The sequence below is a fragment of the Salmo trutta genome, chromosome 29 (genome assembly GCF_901001165.1).
Source record: "Salmo trutta chromosome 29, fSalTru1.1, whole genome shotgun sequence".
In the NCBI taxonomy this organism is placed as follows: Eukaryota; Metazoa; Chordata; class Actinopteri; order Salmoniformes; family Salmonidae; genus Salmo; species Salmo trutta.
Window position 1 is genome coordinate 3,729,967 of NC_042985.1, and position 17,491 is coordinate 3,747,457.

The 17,491-nt window shown below is 44.7% G+C and overlaps 1 protein-coding gene across 7 annotated transcripts; it reads right to left on the reverse strand.

The window, feature by feature from the left end:
* Nucleotides 1–393: 393 nt before the first annotated feature.
* On the reverse strand, nt 394–17,363 carry LOC115166789 (inactive serine protease PAMR1). 7 transcript variants are annotated; one of them, XM_029720585.1, is made up of 13 exons: nt 17,082–17,363; nt 16,682–16,815; nt 13,616–13,795; nt 12,720–12,845; nt 8,853–8,967; nt 8,374–8,591; nt 8,051–8,158; nt 6,647–6,847; nt 5,344–5,571; nt 4,341–4,407; nt 3,435–3,697; nt 2,716–3,032; nt 394–1,297 (listed from the first exon to the last, which is right to left on the reverse strand). In XM_029720585.1, the coding sequence occupies exons 2-13, from the start codon at nt 16,764–16,766 to the stop codon at nt 725–727; spliced, it is 2,481 nt and encodes an 826-aa protein (XP_029576445.1). In that variant the 5' UTR covers nt 16,767–16,815; nt 17,082–17,363; the 3' UTR covers nt 394–724. The 7 variants fall into 7 exon arrangements, with proteins under 7 accessions (XP_029576445.1, XP_029576444.1, XP_029576448.1 ...); XM_029720584.1 differs by having other exon boundaries at nt 16,682–16,923; XM_029720588.1 differs by lacking the exon at nt 5,344–5,571 and having other exon boundaries at nt 16,682–16,923.
* Between the last annotated feature and the right edge of the window lie 128 nt (nt 17,364–17,491).

The following is a 17,491-nucleotide window of genomic DNA, read 5'->3' on the forward strand; positions in this document are numbered from 1 at the left end:
AACCGTTCACACGACATCATACACGTGGTCTGCGGTTGGGAAGCCGGTTGGACGTACTACCAAATTCTCTAAAACAACATCCTAGGCAGTTTATGGTAGAGAAATGAACATTAAATTATCTGGCAACAGCTATTGTGGACATTCCTGCAGTCAGCATGCCAATTGCACTCCCCCTCAAAACTTGAGACATTTGTGGCATTGTAACCAAACTGCACATTTTAAAGTTACCTTTTATTGTCCCCAGCACAAGGTGCACCTGTGTAATGATCATGCTGTTTAATCAGCTTCTTGATATGCCACACCTGTCAGGTGGATGGATTATCTTGGCAAAGGAGAAATGCTCACTAACAGGGATATAAACACATTTGTGTACAAAATTTGAGAGAAATAAGCTTTTTGTGAATATGGAACATTTCTGGGATCTTTTATTTCAGCTCATGAAACATGGGACCAGCACTTTACATGTTGCGTTTATATTTTTGTTCAGTGTACATAAGTAATTAGTGCTAAATATACATCATAGTAAATAGTGCCAGGGATGACTGTCCTCCCCACATCTCGTCTTAGGAAGTTTCCAGTTGGCTCAGCCGAATAGACTGCCAAGCACTTAGCCCTGTTATCTGTTTCAGGGAACTGGCAACAGTGAGTAAGTGAGTTGTTAGAAAATAACACAGACTGTCAATGATGGTGACAGAGTGGCTGAGACTGGAGTCAAATCAGAGATCTACTTCATGTTTTTCTGTATCCAGTCTTTGAAGTTGTTTATCCGGGTATGGACTGTGTAAAGCCCTGGGCCACAGTTCCATTTCTCATAACCAAAACTTTCTAAAGCCAGAAGCTCCCAGACAACACTATCATCCCCCTGTCCCTCCGAAGGACCCGATGATGGCTTAGTGGCAGGAGATGGTATGATTGTAATGCCTGCACTGACAGTGGGACAAGGCTTGGTGGGATTGAGAGGGTGGCGCATTGCACACAGCATATTGTCAGTGATGGTGACAGGGGCCCCGCTCTGAGCAAACTGCCTCTCGCACTGAACGACATCCCCCAGCTCGACCACTCCAGTCTGGGCTGTCGCGGTGTCTAGGCTGGGTTTGGAACTGGACCTTGAGTCAGATGCAAGGAGCCAGCCTGTGGCATAGCCCTGTGTGGCTGTCACCTCCCCGCCTTGCATTTTGGGGAGACACACGGGCAGCACACGCTCACTGATCTTGGCCTTGTCCTGTAGCTTCAGAACGGCCAGGTCCGAGTCCAGTGTCACAGGATCAAAGCTGGGATGGACCAGGACAGAGGAAACCTATTGGATCAGAGGAGACATGAGACAGATGGAGCAAAATGAATGCCGTGCGGAGAGTTAGAGCAGTGGCAGCTTGCTTGGCTCAGTCTAAACACATAAGTGTCCCAGCATGCAACTTGGCCAGACCTAAGCACAGCTTACTGACTTGCCATGTGCATTGAGATTTGGTCGGTGAGGTTGGCGACAATAGTCTTACAATCTGTTCTCCGGAGGGAAGTGTTTGTGCATAACGCAAGGAGGTCTAATTGTTTAGGACAAACCCCCAACCTTGGTTTCCTACATCTCCCATTGACATGACAATATATGATTTATACCAGTGTGTCATACAGATGTAGGATCTTAATTTGATCACCCTGTTGTAGAAGAACAGTGCAGGAAATGTAAAACTTGTAGTGTATTTGAGGTTTAGAAAGGCTTCTGAAGTTTGAAATTTACACTTTGATACGACAGACTTGATTTCCCTTATGCAAAATACATCAACCCCAACAAACATGTCCATTAATTATAATCCATATAATAATTCTCATTTCCTGGTGCTGCAAGATTATTTTCCTGCTGTAGCAAACTGGCTCAAATTAAGATCCTACACCTGTAGGTGTTTCTCAGTTCAGGATTTGAAGTGACTATATTGCCCACATATTAACACCTTATGGGCCTACTTGAAGCTCCATTTACCTAATGATTTTACAATGCTGACAGAAATGTGTTTCAGTGAAATCTGATGATATCCAAATATTACAGCATTTGTTGGAAATTATGTGGAGGACACAGAATCTTTGAATGGTATTTTACAGTTATACCACAACACGTATTAGAGGAACAACAAGTTGGTTTATAATCTGATATGATATGGAAAATCAAGACAACTGGACTGCACCTTTAAAATGGGCTGATCATAAATCACCTTGGCATGTTTTGGTAGTCATTCAAGGAGCAATCTGCAGTTCCTTCATCCACTTATAAATGAATGATAAATACCCATTGATACCCATTCTTTTAGAGTATAACTTAACAATGCCTCGAATTTAGTTATATTGTCGTACCCATCTGAACCCAACATTTAAGCTTCTTTTGTTCCAATGTTTGTAAACAACGTAAATGTAAACAAACACTGTATAGCCTCAAAATACAGTTACAACTATAATTTTTTATCATTATGGATGGTCAGTCCTTGCAATCCATAGCTCTGTCTATGAATTTGAGAGTGGTTACATTTCTCCAGCCACATTCCACAGCTTTTTACCAAAAACAGTGGTGGTGTGCCTGCTTTGTTATTGTTTGAACTGCAGATTGCCCCTTTTAGACATTGTCAAGACAGTATTATAGCGGCTTCACAACTGTATTCACAGACTTCAAGAGAGACTTTTACACCCTGTCTAGATACAGCATCCCCCTAGCTTAGCATCACTCACACCCACCTGCAGTTGTTTCAGTGTCCTCATCTGGCCCAGGCTGTGTATTCCCATCACCACTTTAATGTCGGCTGGATCTACCCACTGCGGCTTGCCCACTCCTGCCACCACCAGGCAGTGAGCTGCCAACAGCACACTGAGCTGGGTGACTAGTGCTCCACTGCACGCCAACTGCCAGGGCGAGGAGGCATCCTCTGGTGCCCCCTGTAGGCCAGAGCCAGCACTGCGGATACTGGGGGAGCGGAGGTAGATGGCTGCATGCCAGGGCCAGCCAATCTCAGTGAGGTTCTGAGGGCTGAAGGCTGCTGGGAGTTGACCACACACTGTTACAGAAAGAGAGAGGAGTAGGTGTCAGAGATGGGAGAGGAAGGTTGTTTCTGACTATGTTTCTAACTACCATGTACACCTGTGGAGGCAGGTAGCCTAGCAGTTAGGAGTGTTCGGTCAGTAATTGAAAGGTCGCTGGTTCGATTCCCCGAGCCAACTAGGTAAAAAATCTGTCAAATGTGCCCTTGAGCAAAGCACTTAACCGGAGCATATGCTGACTGACGTAAATGCATTAGGGACACTTGTACAGTGATCTGAAATGTTTAATTAATGTGTACTGAATTGTATAAATGGATCAAATAAAGTGGGACCATATTCGTAAAACCAAATCTGTTCATTCCCTCAAGACATTGGCTAAGTTTGAGTACATCTCCCTTTCAAGTCAGCGCTGCCCTCACCTGGCGAGCAGGAGACATGACGCCCACTCCACCTGCCAGTCTTCAGACAGGTGCGCCGGGGGCTACCATAGTGTTGGTAGAGAGAGGAGGCACACTCATACTCTATGCTAGTGTACAGGTGGTGGAAACCACGGGGTAACTCCCCAAGGATAGGGTCTTGGGTGCTGGAGAGGTTCCCTGAGGAGGGTGGGTCCATGCCAGGGGGGAGACTGTCATAGACCTTATGCCTGGATGAGGTGTGAAGCCTGTGGACTGGACTTTTCCTGTAGTAGGGGACAGAGAAGGTGTCTGTGTACAAGGAGAATACACTTAACAATGGACATGTTTAAAAGAGATGTAGAATAAATGTTTACTGGGAAGTTATTGTCTGTAAAACACGTGTCAAACTCATTCCGAGGAGGGCAAAGTGTCGGCGGTTTTTCGCTCCACCCTTGTACTTGATTGATGAATTAAGGTCACTAATTATTAAGGAACTCCCCTCACCAGGTTGTCTAGGTCTTAATTGAAAGGAAAAAAACTAAAACCTGTAGACATTTGGCCCTCTGTGGAATGAGTTTGACACCACTGCTGTAAAATAAAACCTAATCCACTCAAAAACCAGAAGCAGTGTATAAATTCAATCAAGGTGTCGGTTGTGTACAGATTGACATACAAACAGTCAGAATGAGACGTATAGTAGTGTTAGTACGGCTCATACCTGGACGTACGGCTCATACCTGGACGTACGGCTCATACCTGGACGTACGGCTCATACCTGGACGTACGGCTCATACCTGGACGTACGGCTCATACCTGGACGTACGGCTCATACCTGGACGTACGGGTCATACCTGGACGTACGGGTCATACCTGGACGTACGGCTCATACCTGGATGTACGGCTCATACCTGGATGTACGGCTCATACCTGGATGGGGCCTTTGGCTTCACAACCTTGTGTCTCACCAGCTCAGATACCTTAGGCTCTCGACAGGCTGTGGACACAGAGAACCAGCCCTTAACCACGTAATCAACAGTGTTGTCCAGTAACTTAAACAATAGCACTAAAGCACTGTACAGTCTGATGTTATTTAAGCAATAAGGCCCAAGGGGGTGTGATATATCGCCAATATACCACGCCTAAGGGCTGTTCTTATGCACAACGCAACGCAGAGTACCTGGACACAGCCCTTAGCCGTAATATATTGGCTACATAAGACAAACCTCGAGGTGCCTTATTGCTATTATAAACTGGTTACCAACGTAATTAGAGCAGTAAAAATGTCTGTTTTGTTACACGGTCTGACACGGTCTGATATACCACGGCTTTCAGACAATCAGCATTCAGGGCTGTAACCACGGCTTTCAGACAATCAGCATTCAGGGCTGTAACCACGGCTTTCAGACAATCAGCATTCAGGGCTCGAACCACGGCTTTCAGACAATCAGCATTCAGGGCTGTAACCACGGCTTTCAGACAATCAGAATTCAGGGCTCGAACCACGGCTTTCAGACAATCAGCATTCAGGGCTGTAACCACGGCTTTCAGACAATCAGCATTCAGGGCTGTAACCACGGCTTTCAGACAATCAGAATTCAGGGCTCGAACCACGGCTTTCAGACAATCAGCATTCAGGGCTGTAACCACGGCTTTCAGACAATCAGCATTCAGGGCTGTAACCACGGCTTTCAGACAATCAGCATTCAGGGCTGTAACCACGGCTGTCTGCCAAGCAGCATTCAGGGCTGTAACCACGGCTGTCTGCCAAGCAGCATTCAGGGCTGTAACCATGGCTGTCTGCCAAGCAGCATTCAGGGCTCGAACCACGGCTGTCTGCCAATCAGCATTCAGGGCTGGAACAAGTCAGTTTATAAATGTGGATAAACATGTGCAGGTGTTTTATCTAAATGGCTGTTTTCTGTCAGCATACCTCTCACACACAGTGGTTGCCGGCCACTCCACGAGCCATCTGGGAGACAGGTGCTCCGGGAGCCTCCACTCAGGATGTAGGAGGTGTTACAGAAGTAGTCGACTGTGTCAGGACCTCCTCCAGAGCCCCGGACCAGCTGGAGGTAGCCATGGTGCAGCCTGGCTGGAGGAGGACACACCCCGAGCCCTCTGACTGGGTCTGCACCCCTCTGACTGGGTCTAATGGGCTCTGAGAGACACGAAGAGATGGAGGAGAGTCATGTATTGAGAAATGGACTGGTCATTCAATGGTCTACCATGACTATGTTGTGTATGCTCATTCCTTGTGTACTCTCTTCTTGTCTTCCTTGTGTACTCTCTTCTTGTCTTCCTTGTGTACTCTCTTCTTGCCTTCCTTGTGTACTCTCTTCTTGCCTTCCTTGTGTACTCTCTTCTTGCCTTCCTTGTGTACTCTCTTCTTGTCTTCCTTGTGTACTCTCTTCTTGCCTTCCTTGTGTACTCTCTTCTTGCCTTCCTCGTGTACTCTCTTCTTGTCTTCCTCGTGTACTCTCTTCTTGTCTTCCTCGTGTACTCTCTTCTTGCCTTCCTCGTGTACTCTCTTCTTGCCTTCCTCGTGTACTCTCTTCTTGCCTTCCTTGTGTACTCTCTTCTTGCCTTCCTTGTGTACTCTCTTCTTGCCTTCCTTGTGTACTCTCTTCTTGCCTTCCTTGTGTACTCTCTTCTTGTCTTCCTTGTGTACTCTCTTCTTGCCTTCCTTGTGTACTCTCTTCTTGCCTTCCTTGTGTACTCTCTTCTTGCCTTCCTTGTGTACTCTCTTCTTGTCTTCCTTGTGTACTCTCTTCTTGTCTTCCTTGTGTACTCTCTTCTTGTCTTCCTTGTGTACTCTCTTCTTGTTTTCCTTGTGTACTCTCTTCTTGTTTTCCTTGTGTACTCTCTTCTTGTTTTCCTCGTGTACTCTCTTCTTGTTTTCCTTGTGTACTCTCTTCTTGTTTTCCTCGTGTACTCTCTTCTTGTTTTCCTCGTGTACTCTCTTCTTGTTTTCCTCGTGTACTCTCTTCTTGTTTTCCTTGTGTACTCTCTTCTTGTTTTCCTTGTGTACTCTCTTCTTGTTTTCCTTGTGTACTCTCTTCTTGTTTTCTTTGTGTACTCTGTTCTTGTTTTCCTTGTGTAGTTTGTTTTACTGACACATGAGGCATCATCTAATGTAATGTACCTGTTCCATCAGTACTCAGGTCTGCAACATTCCTGTCTGTGGAGGGGATCAATAAAGATGATCCATTCATTTACATGATCTTTAACTTTACCTTTATCTACCTTCCCACAGATGGGCACCGTGCCACTCCAGGTGGCGTTGGGCAGGCAGGTCCTCTGGGGGGTGCCAGTCAGTGTGTAGGGTGGGTGGCACAGGTACTGAACAGCCAGGAGCTCATCCTCCAGGTCGTACACAGAGAGGAGCTCCCCGTTCACGGGCCTCGCTGGCAACACACACACCTGACTCCTAGCAACTGGAAGGCAGAGAGAGAGACAAAGAGAGACTAAGTGTTGTCTGTGTAGAAATATTATATCAACCATCCCCAGCTTGGTCTGGACTCCTGAAATGACCCGTAGCCTTTTCCTGCAGTCAGTGACCAATAGCGTCCCCTTTGGCCTCATGGGTGGAATGTTATATTTTTAATAAAGATTTACAAAAAATGTAACTGATGAAAATCTGGTGTTTCTATGTCAAACAGTTTTGTTATATGTCAGTCTCCTGTGCATATAAAGTGTAATATTGTGATGCAAACTAAAAATGTAATACATTTCAACTCTATATCTGACATTGTACAGGTGTCTTCTTTTTTTAAGCCCATAACCATGTGTGTGAGGTGTATACTTTTGATTCAATGTAGATTTGTTTAAGACTACCAAGAAACACTCTGTGTGACCCTGATATAACCCACTGCAGTGAAAAGTTCTGTATGACACTGATATAACTCACTGCAGTAAAAAGTTCTGTATAACCCTGATATAACTCACTGCAGTAAAAAGTTCTGTATAACCCTGATATAACCCACTGCAGTGAAAAGTTCTGTATGACCCTGATATAACCCACTGCAGTAAAAAGTTCTGTATGACCCTGATATAACTCACTGCAGTAAAAAGTTCTGTATGACCCTGATATAACCCACTGCAGTAAAACGTTCTGTATGACCCTGATATAACCCACTGCAGTAAAAAGTTCTGTATGACCCTGATATAACTCACTGCAGTAAAAAGTTCTGTATGACCCTGATATAACTCACTGCAGTGAAAAGTTCTGTATGACCCTGATATAACCCACTGCAGTAAAAAGTTCTGTATGACCCTGATATAACTCACTGCAGTAAAAAGTTCTGTATGACCCTGATATAACCCACTGCAGTGAAAAGTTCTGTATGACCCTGATATAACCCACTGCAGTAAAAAGTTCTGTGTGACCCTGATATAACCCACTGCAGTAAAAAGTTCTGTATGACCCTGATATAACCCACTGCAGTGAAAAGTTCTGTATGACCCTGATATAACCCACTGCAGTAAAACGTTCTGTATGACCCTGATATAACCCACTGCAGTAAAATGTTTTCCTCCCAGGAAGCAGTAGAGCTAGGTTTTATAATACCTGAATGAAATGAATAACTCACTTCGTTTGGGGAGGAAATTAGGTTATGGGTACCAGACGGATCACTAACCATTCTCACACAGCTGACCTGTGTAGCCTGCCAGACATGCACAGCGAAAAGACTGTACTGGGTTCAGCAAACAGGTTCCATGGTGCTGACAAGGGGAGGGGCTGCACGCTGCAAGGGGGCAGCAAATATAAAACAGACAATTAGACAGATTATTCATGAATAGTGAATAATAGGCTGAGCAGCAGACAGGCTGACTGACAGACATACCGGCTGATAGATTGAAATAATTGAAATAATCTTGGCCAAAATATAACCATATAAGGACATGCAACATCTATGCTAAAGTCTTGTTCATAATGGCAATAAAACCTGCCTGTAGTTACCTGAGCTCTGCTGAAAAGCGGCAAAGAAGCCATCAAAGTTGTTGTAGCCGTCTGAGACAAACAGGACGTGCAGCTTGCTTCCAGAGGTTCTGATTGGTGGAGGTAGCTCATTCCCACAAAACCGGCCAATGACGGGGGAGCTCAGGCTGTCACCATCCCGCAGCTCCACGTAGTCATAGTGACAGTTGTGGTCAGGCTCTAGACTAAGCATGGAGAACCTGGGCGGATCCAAACAAGGTCTTTGTTATCATCATGTTTGGCTGTCAAGTAGGATAAGATATGAATCTATATAGTGTCCATATTAGGACAGCCTCTTACTACCCTTTTGAATCAAGTTTTTTCATTACGGATCCATGAAAAGCTGCGACTGGATTGTGACAGACAACTTCCTCATAGAATACAATTCAACTTCATGAAAGCCAATGAGAGATTCAATGAATTTGACAGTATAGTGCAGTATAATCAATTCAGGGACCCACCTGAGCTCCACGTTCTCCCCTCTCTCTACCTGCACCCTCCACTCACAGTGCGCATTGATGGGGTAACTCTCCAGCATGATGTGGCCCTGGGCTCTACGAATCACCCCTCCACATGCTAGGGACAAGAACACATACTCTGAGCTCCCATAATGCAACACAAAATGACTATAGATTAGAACATAGATGTTTGCAGCAAGTCATTCAAGTAAATGTGTAATGAACAGTGTTGGGGAAGCTCCTCTGAAAATATAGTTTACCAAGCTACCAATTACATCACATTGGCAGAAGTTAAGCTACATTAAAGTTATAAACATAGCTTACCTAACTGAAGTTACTTTGTGATTCATCATATATAAATATGAAATGTCATAGAATACAAATTGCAAGAACAGATTACTCTGGAGTCAGGTGATTACATAGTGTGTAATTTAGCCTATACAAACTATGTTTCAAGTGAGAATTAGACAGGTCTGAGGAATTAGACAGGTCTGATGGATTAGACAGGTCTGATGAATTAGACAGGTATGATGAATTAGACAGGTCTGATGCCGAAAAAGTAAGGAAATTATTGCCTACTTCACACATTTTGTTTTAGCAAAAAAAGTAGTGTGTAGTTCCAGTAGTTAGCTACACCACTATATGGCTAAAAAGTAGTGTGTAGTTCCAGTAGTTACCTACACCACTATATGGTTAAAAAGTAGTGTGTAGTTCCAGTAGTTAGCTACACCACTATATGACTTAAAAGTAGTGTGTAGTCCCAGTAGTTAGATACACCACTATATGACTAAAAAGTAGTGTGTAGTTCCAGTAGTTAGATACACCACTATATGGTTAAAAAGTAGTGTGTAGTTCCAGTAGTTAGATACACCACTATATGACTTAAAAGTAGTGTGTAGTCCCAGTAGTTAGCTACACCACTATATGAATAAAAAGTAGTGTGTAGTTCCAGTAGTTAGATACACCACTATATGACTAAAAAGTAGTGTGTTGTTCCAGTAGTTAGATACACCACTATATGGCTAAAAAGTAGTGTGTAGTTCCAGTAGTTAGATACACCACTATATGACTAAAAAGTAGTGTGTAGTTCCAGTAGTTACCTACACCACTATATGGTTAAAAAGTAGTGTGTAGTTCCAGTAGTTACCTACACCTGTCACGGTTGTCGTTGGTGAAGGAGGACCAATACGCAGCAGGTACGTGTATGCTCATTTTTAAATGATTATTTCTTTTCAAAAAAACAACTGAATACAAAAAACAACAAAACACGAAACGAACGATAAACTGACAGTCTGCAAAGCATAGGCTCAACACAGAACAATCACCCACAAAAATCACAAACACAAACACACCCTTATATATGGGACTCTCAATCAAAGGCAGATAGACAACACCTGCCTTCAACTGAGTCCCAACCCCAATTAACCAACATAGAAACACACTCACCAGATTAGACATAGAAATACATAAACATAGACTATAAACCAAAACCCCGGAAATACTAAATCAAACCCCCCTTTGAACAAACACACCACCCTGAACCACATAAAACAAATACCCTCTGTCACGCCCTGACCAAACTACAAAACAATTAACCTTATATACTGGCCAGGACGTGACAGTACCCCCCCCCTTAAAGGTGCTACCCCGGAAGCACCTTAACAAAAAAAAAAATACCCCCAAACAAACCCAAAAGAAAAATTCCCCCTTACTAAAGGGAGGGAAGGGAGGGTGGCTGCCGTCAACGACGGCACTGTGCTACACCCCCCCTCCCCAACCCACCTATTTTTGGAGGTGGCTCCGGCTCAGGCCATTCCAGGCTGTCTGGGCAGTCTGGCAACTCGGGACAGTCTGGGCAGTCTGGCAACTCGGGACAGTCTGGGCAGTCTGGCAACTCGGGACAGTCTGGGCAGTCTGGCAACTCGGGACAGTCTGGGCAGTCTGGCCACTCCGGCAGTTCAGCGCAGTCTGGCCACTCCGGCAGTTCAGCGCAGTCTGGCCACTCCGGCAGTTCAGCGCAGTCTGGCCACTCCGGCAGTTCAGCGCAGTCTGGCCACTCCGGCAGTTCAGCGCAGTCTGGCCACTCCGGCAGTTCAGCGCAGTCTGTCCACTCCGGCAGTTCAGCGCAGTCTGTCCATTCCGGCAGTTCAGCGCAGTCTGACTACTCCGGCGACTGTTGACTGACGGGCAGCTCCGACGACTGTTGACTGACGGGCAGCTCCGACGACTGTTGACTGACGGGCAGCTCCGACGACTGTTGACTGACGGGCAGCTCCGACGACTGTTGACTGACGGGCAGCTCCGACGACTGTTGACTGGCGAGGCTGGGTTTACGCACTTGCCGTTTAGTGCGGGGAGCGGGAACAGGACGAGTCGGACTGGGTGGACGCACTTCCGGGTCCGCATGAGAGACAGGAGCTGGAAACCCAGGGCTATGGAGGCGCACAGCCGGTCTAGATCTTACCTCCTGCACAACCCGCCTTGGCTGGATGGAACTAGTAGCCCTGTACGAGCGGAGTGCTCGTACAGGGCAGACTGGGCTGTGCAGGGGCCTGATGGTAGCCGTGCGTAGAGCGGGAGTTGGGTAGCCTGGTCCTCGGAGGCGTACCGGCGACCAGATGCGCTGCGCAGGCATCCTCCTACCAGGCTGGATGCCCGCTCTAGCACGGCACCTGCGAGGGGCTGGAATAACTCGCACCGGACTGTGCGTGCGTATGGGTGAGATAGTGCGCTTCTCAGCAAAACATCCCCACCTCATACGCTCCTCCATATAACCACGGGTAGCTGGCTTCCGGCTCTTCCTTCGCCTAGCCAAACTACCCGTGTGCCCCCCCCAAAAAAAATTCTTGGGGGTGCCTCTCGTGCTTCTCCCTCAGCGCGTCTCTGGCCTCGTACCATCGCCTCTCCGCCTTGGCTGCCTCAATTTCCCACTGCGGGCGCTGATAATCCCCAGCCTGATGCCAAGGTCCGGCCCCGTGCAGAATTTCTTCCCAAGTCCACTTCTCCCGCCAGTCCAACTCGAACGCCGTCTGCTCCTTCCTCTGCTGCTTGGTCCTTGAGTGGTGGGTGATTCTGTCACGGTTGTCGTCGGTGAAGGAGGACCAATACGCAGCAGGTATGTGTATGCTCATTTTTAAATGATTATTTATTTTCAAAAAAACAACTGAATACAAAAAACAACAAAACACGAAACACACAAACACACCCTTATATATGGGACTCTCAATCAAAGGCAGATAGACAACACCTGCCTTCAACTGAGAGTCCCAACCCCAATTAACCAACATACAAACACACTCACCAGATTAGACATAGAAATACATAAACATAGACTATAAACCAAAACCCTGGAAATACTAAATCAAACCCCCCTTTGAACAAACACACCACCCTGAACCACATAAAACAAATACCCTCTGTCATGCCCTGACCAAACTACAAAACAATTAACCTTATATACTGGCCAGGACGTGACAACACCACTATATGGTTAAAAAGTAGTGTGTAGTTCCAGTAGTTAAATACACCACTATATGGTTAAAAAGTAGTGTGTAGTTCCAGTAGTTACCTACACCACTATATGGTTAAAAAGTAGTGTGTAGTTCCAGTAGTTAGCTACACCACTATATGGTTAAAAAGTAGTGTGTAGTTCCAGTAGTTAGCTACACCACTATATGGCTAAAAAGTAGTGTGTAGTTCCAGTAGTTAGCTACACCACTAACATTATATGGCTAAAAAGTAATTAACTACTAAAACGGTACCAACATTTCATTGTAGTTCACTACTCCCCAAAACTGGCAATGAAACAAGTGAGAAACTCCCAAGGACTGTAATTTAGAAAATTCTCTACCCCTGAAACAGCTGACTCACTCTTGCAGTCTCCACCTGCCCAGCCCTGACGACAGTCCGTACAGAATCTCCCTCGGATGAAGAAATCATCCTTGGCCTCCCACGTCCCATTGTGACAGGTTTTACAGTTCTCAAACAGACTGCAGCCTGGGAAGAGGAGAAACAGGGGAGTCAGGGGATCAGATCAGTGTTCTGCAAGCAGCTAAATGGCATTTCAACCAATGTTTTATCACTTTCAATGTTTTGGTTAATTAAACGTTTATAAATCTGTAAGAAAAAGTGAATAAACTACTAAATCCTTGTATGTACATCTTAACGTAAAGCATTATCAATATGTGAAGAATAAGAAGAAAAATGTCAGTGTACAAACAGTTATATTGGGTAAGAAAGCTGGAAGGGAGTAACAGGGAAGCAGTAGAGGCACAGATTAAAAGAAGGAGACAGACGTCTCACAGGATGTAGAAATATGAAGCGTCCGTTTAGAGCTTCTTCTCACCACCAAATCTGGTGATGAGAGGAAGTCCAGGGGCGTAAAGCGGGAGAAAATAGAGCTAAATGAAACTTGGTGTCAATACAGTTCTCTTACCAAATTACAATCTGTTATGAACAGAGTGGACTAAGTTTTGTATACTTGACCCTTTACCAAAGTTCCCAAAAATTGTTTTGTTTACAAGGAATGCAACGGCGAATTGAATTATTGCACATGAACACTTCCCAAAGAAGGTGTTACCTAGCGGAAATATGCAAATATATGCTAAAACATGACAATAGGATCTCGCTAGGTCGTGCTTGGTTCTGCCCACCTCCATGCCTGTTCTGCCCAATATGCTTAATTTGGGCCCACTGGAAACGACAACAATGAGATATCTTGGGGTTAGTTACCAGTATCTTTGGTAGAGGTCTGACAGGTTGTTTACCAGGGTGGATGATGCAGGGGTCACACTGGTCCAGTTGGTTGCGGCAGCAGGGGACGGAGTAGCCCACCCGTGCCCCCTGGGAAGGACATCTACACTGGATCAGCTGGTACTCACAACAGTCCCTACACATGTGGTTCCACTCTGAGCTGGGACACTTGTCATCCACCACACCTCTGGAATCTAAAATCAATCAATCAGTCAATCAAATGTATTTCCTAAAGCCCATTTTAGCCTAACGGTTAGAGCGTTGGGTCAGTAACCGAAAGGTCGCTAGATCGAATCCCAGAGCCCGGCAAGTTGAAGAATGTGCCCTTGAGCAAGGCATTGAACCCTAATTGCTCCAGGGTCGCCGTTGACAATGGCTGACCCTGGTTGTGACCCCATTCCCTGAGGGTGTCTCAGGGAGAGTTGTGATATGCAAAAAGAAACACATTTCCAATTCACACATGTATTAATACATACCTGTACAACACATGATACCCAGCCTAAACTCAAAAGAACAAGCAATGCTGTATCAAGGGAGTTTCACATAAAGAGACTGGCATGTTGTGAATCAAAGTATCCTTGTGGTTAGAGCACTTGACTTGTAACCGAAAGGTTGCAAGATTGAATCCCTGAGCTGACAAGGTAAAAATCTTTCGTTCTGCCGCTGAACAAGGTAGTTAACCCACCGTTCCTAGGCCGTCATTGTAAATAAGAATTTGTTCTTAACTGACTTGCCTAGCTAAATAAAGGTAAAGTTAAAAAAAGAAAACGTGGCATTCATTTGTCTATGATTACTGCTTTTGTAAAATAACATGCTCTGTAGTCTACATGAATGCACATTTGGATTCATGACATATACTTGCCAAAATGATATTTAGCTACAGTTTGATCGCAACACAAAGCAAGGACACCTCAACTGTAAATACATTTTAATGTTTCCTCTCTGTACTGGAAGAGTGTTTTTGGGGGGTAAAGTTATTTGTATAAAGCTTACTTTTGCTATCTCAGAGATCTGGTTATCACGTTTGTTTGACTAGGGCTCTAGCGCTGAGTTTAACCTGTCAGACCAATTCTAATATTTTATTTTCACTAATTGGTCTTTTGACCAATCAGATCAGCTCTTTTTGCCAATGATTGGACAAAATATCAGAATTGTGCTGCCTGTGTAAACGCAGCCATAGCTACATTATAAACTAGGTACAGTAGTTTGGGTCCTGGATGCTGATTGGCTGAAACAACATTCTAGCAGTGTGTATATCAGACAATATGCCACGGTATGATGCAAAACTAATTTACAGTCATATTTATGTTGGTAAACAGTTTATAATGGCAATATGGCACCTCAGGGGTTTGTGGTATATAGCCAATGTATCACTGCTAAGGGCTATGTCCTAAGAACAGACTTTAGGCGTGGTATATTGGCCAATATATAACACCTCCTTGGGCCTTATTGCTTAAGTATAGCATGTGTACACTGGAAGAGGGTTTAGGGTAGCAATCCTCTGTGAGACTATAATTAGTTAGATACCTCTCATCAACTTCCAGGTGCCTTCTGCCAAGTTCTATGTGAGAGACAAGAAAGGAACCAATGTGATTCTATGCTGTGATTCTACAGTTCTCTGGTGACTAACTCTGCTGAGTGGGTTAATCCTATTGGAACAGGGGTAATGTGCTTGAATCGTAAATTCATGGTTCACAGTTCACATCATGCTCCCCCAGGGGTCATTACAATAGCAAGTAACCCCCCCAAACCCAATCTGACCCTATCTCGTGATGGTGTCAAAGACATGTCTTTAACCCTCTACAGACTAAACCCTGTCTAATCTGGGGTTCTACTATCTATATGGAATTGTTTTAAGGTCATACCAAGGATCATTTATCTATTTGATTTGACATTTTAAGACCCCTTGAAGTATAAATACAATATAAAAAAAAAATAGTTGATGAAAAAATGTATTTGGCCTTACTGCTCATACAAACACATTGAATAACAGATTCACTACATTGAACAACAGATAGTCCCCAAAAAAGCTAAAGGAAGTTTGTTCTGAAGTGTCTGTCCTATATTATATCTGAGAGAAACGTTTGTTGTTGTTTTTTTATTTTATCACTAAGTCTCCATATATACTTCCATTCATTTTTGAACTGTTACCGGGGACCTTCAGACACGTCTTGTGAGGCCTGTGGGCGTCCTAGAGCATAACAACCACATGTACGTGTTCATGAGAGTCTCACATCATATTAGCGTGTAGCCCAAAATGTTTTGGACGCTACAGACAGAAGTGGACAGATCGGCTGCACCGACTTCAGACAAGTTCTAATATGTTTGTGGGGGTTGTAGAGCAAAATGGAGAACAGCACCGTGTTCGTTAGAGTCTCATCTATCCATAGAGGGGTCAGGCCAAACTGTTCGGATGCTACAGACGATTTTGTGAGAAGACCAATTTTGGGGATGTCTCATGGTCTGACAAACATCACTCTAGCTCTGTCACCTTTCACCGCAGATTCAGAAGTGCAACATCGGCGGATTGACATATATCTAGGTGAACAGATATCTCTAGTTTAAACTGACGTCTTTTTACAGGGATTATTTTATTATGCTAATTCGATTTCTAGGGGGTTTAATAGAGTTCTACAGTCATACATATTCTCATTACAGTCTGGTCAAAATGAGTGTGGCAATACACAGAAAATGTCCCAGCTTTCTAACAGCAGAGAACTTAGAATCCAGACTTGACAAGGTAAGTGACTAGAGAAGTTAAAACCCAGACTTGACTAGGTAAGTGACTAGAGAAGTTAAAACCCAGACATGACTAGGTATGTGACTAGAGAAGTTAAAACCAGACATGACTAGATAAGTGACTAGAGAAGTTAAAACCCAGACATGACTAGGTATGCCCATATGACTCAGAGAGGAAATAAATTACTCAGCAACTGCAAAAGAAAAACTAACAATGGAAGTTGTGTGAACACTTCAGAATAGGGAGGCTAATACAAGTTACAGCAGGCTTTGTAGAGTCATACATCTGAATGAAACGTGTTATCATCAGTATATGATGAAATCATCGCTCCAGCTCTTACCGTGGGGCCAGGCAGTTGCATGGAGGCAGAGTAGAATGACATGGAGAAGAGGCAGGAGGTGTCTGGGTTGCAGATGAGGGGGCATTGTCGTCCTCCCAGTGGGCAGCGTCCTCTGGCACACCAGAATTATAGAGCTAGGAACCAGAACACACGTCACTGAGGAGTGACAGGAGTCTGGAATCTAAAGTGTTCCTGTTCAGAACGCTCCACATCAGTCCCACTATCCTCTCTTTCTCCGGGCTCTAGATGCAAAGCAGCTGTTGAGGAGAACACTCACTCACCACACTAAAAGAGAGATTTAACCCTTTATTTTCCCCAGGAGTCACACTGGCATTCTGCACTCTCTCTCGCTCTCTCTCTCTCTCTGTGTAATGATGGACAAGCATCCATGCATACTCACCATGCATCAGAACTATCCAGCTTCTGTTTTTACAGACGTGCCATGTGGAGTTCTGGAACTCCTAAGGAAAAGGGGAGTGGCTGCATGTTGGCATCTCGAGAGTGTTGCAGGGAAAAACACTGTCACTTTTAATGGAGAAAACAGAGATGGCGAGTTGATGATACTCCAGGGAAAGATGTTTTCCGTCTGTGTTTGTATGGCGGGGGAATTCAGGGAAGCCTGATTCAGGACGTCATTGTACTGGAACCCCCTCAGGCTCTGGCCTGCGAGATCCGCGGGGAGGCCATGCCAACAAACAGCGATAAGCAGAAATAATGTCCTTCCTGTTTATAGAGTTGTCTATAGGAGCGAATCTGGGCAAGGCTTCTATAAATGATGACAGTGTATTCTCTACAAAAGGGCCCCAGGCA

What these genes read in the sequence shown, in the direction of transcription:
- LOC115166789 (XM_029720585.1), bottom strand. Translation starts at nt 16,766, where the DNA reads ATGCCCCCTCATCTGCAACCCAGACACCTCCTGCCTCTTCTCCATGTC. An exon ending in AAGCCAAAGGCCCCATCCAG is followed by an intron (nt 3,698 to 4,340) that starts GTATGAGCCGTA and finishes CCCCTACTACAG; the next exon opens with GAAAAGTCCAGTCCACAGGC. An exon ending in TCATGTCTCCTGCTCGCCAG is followed by an intron (nt 3,033 to 3,434) that starts GTGAGGGCAGCG and finishes TTTCTGTAACAG; the next exon opens with TGTGTGGTCAACTCCCAGCA.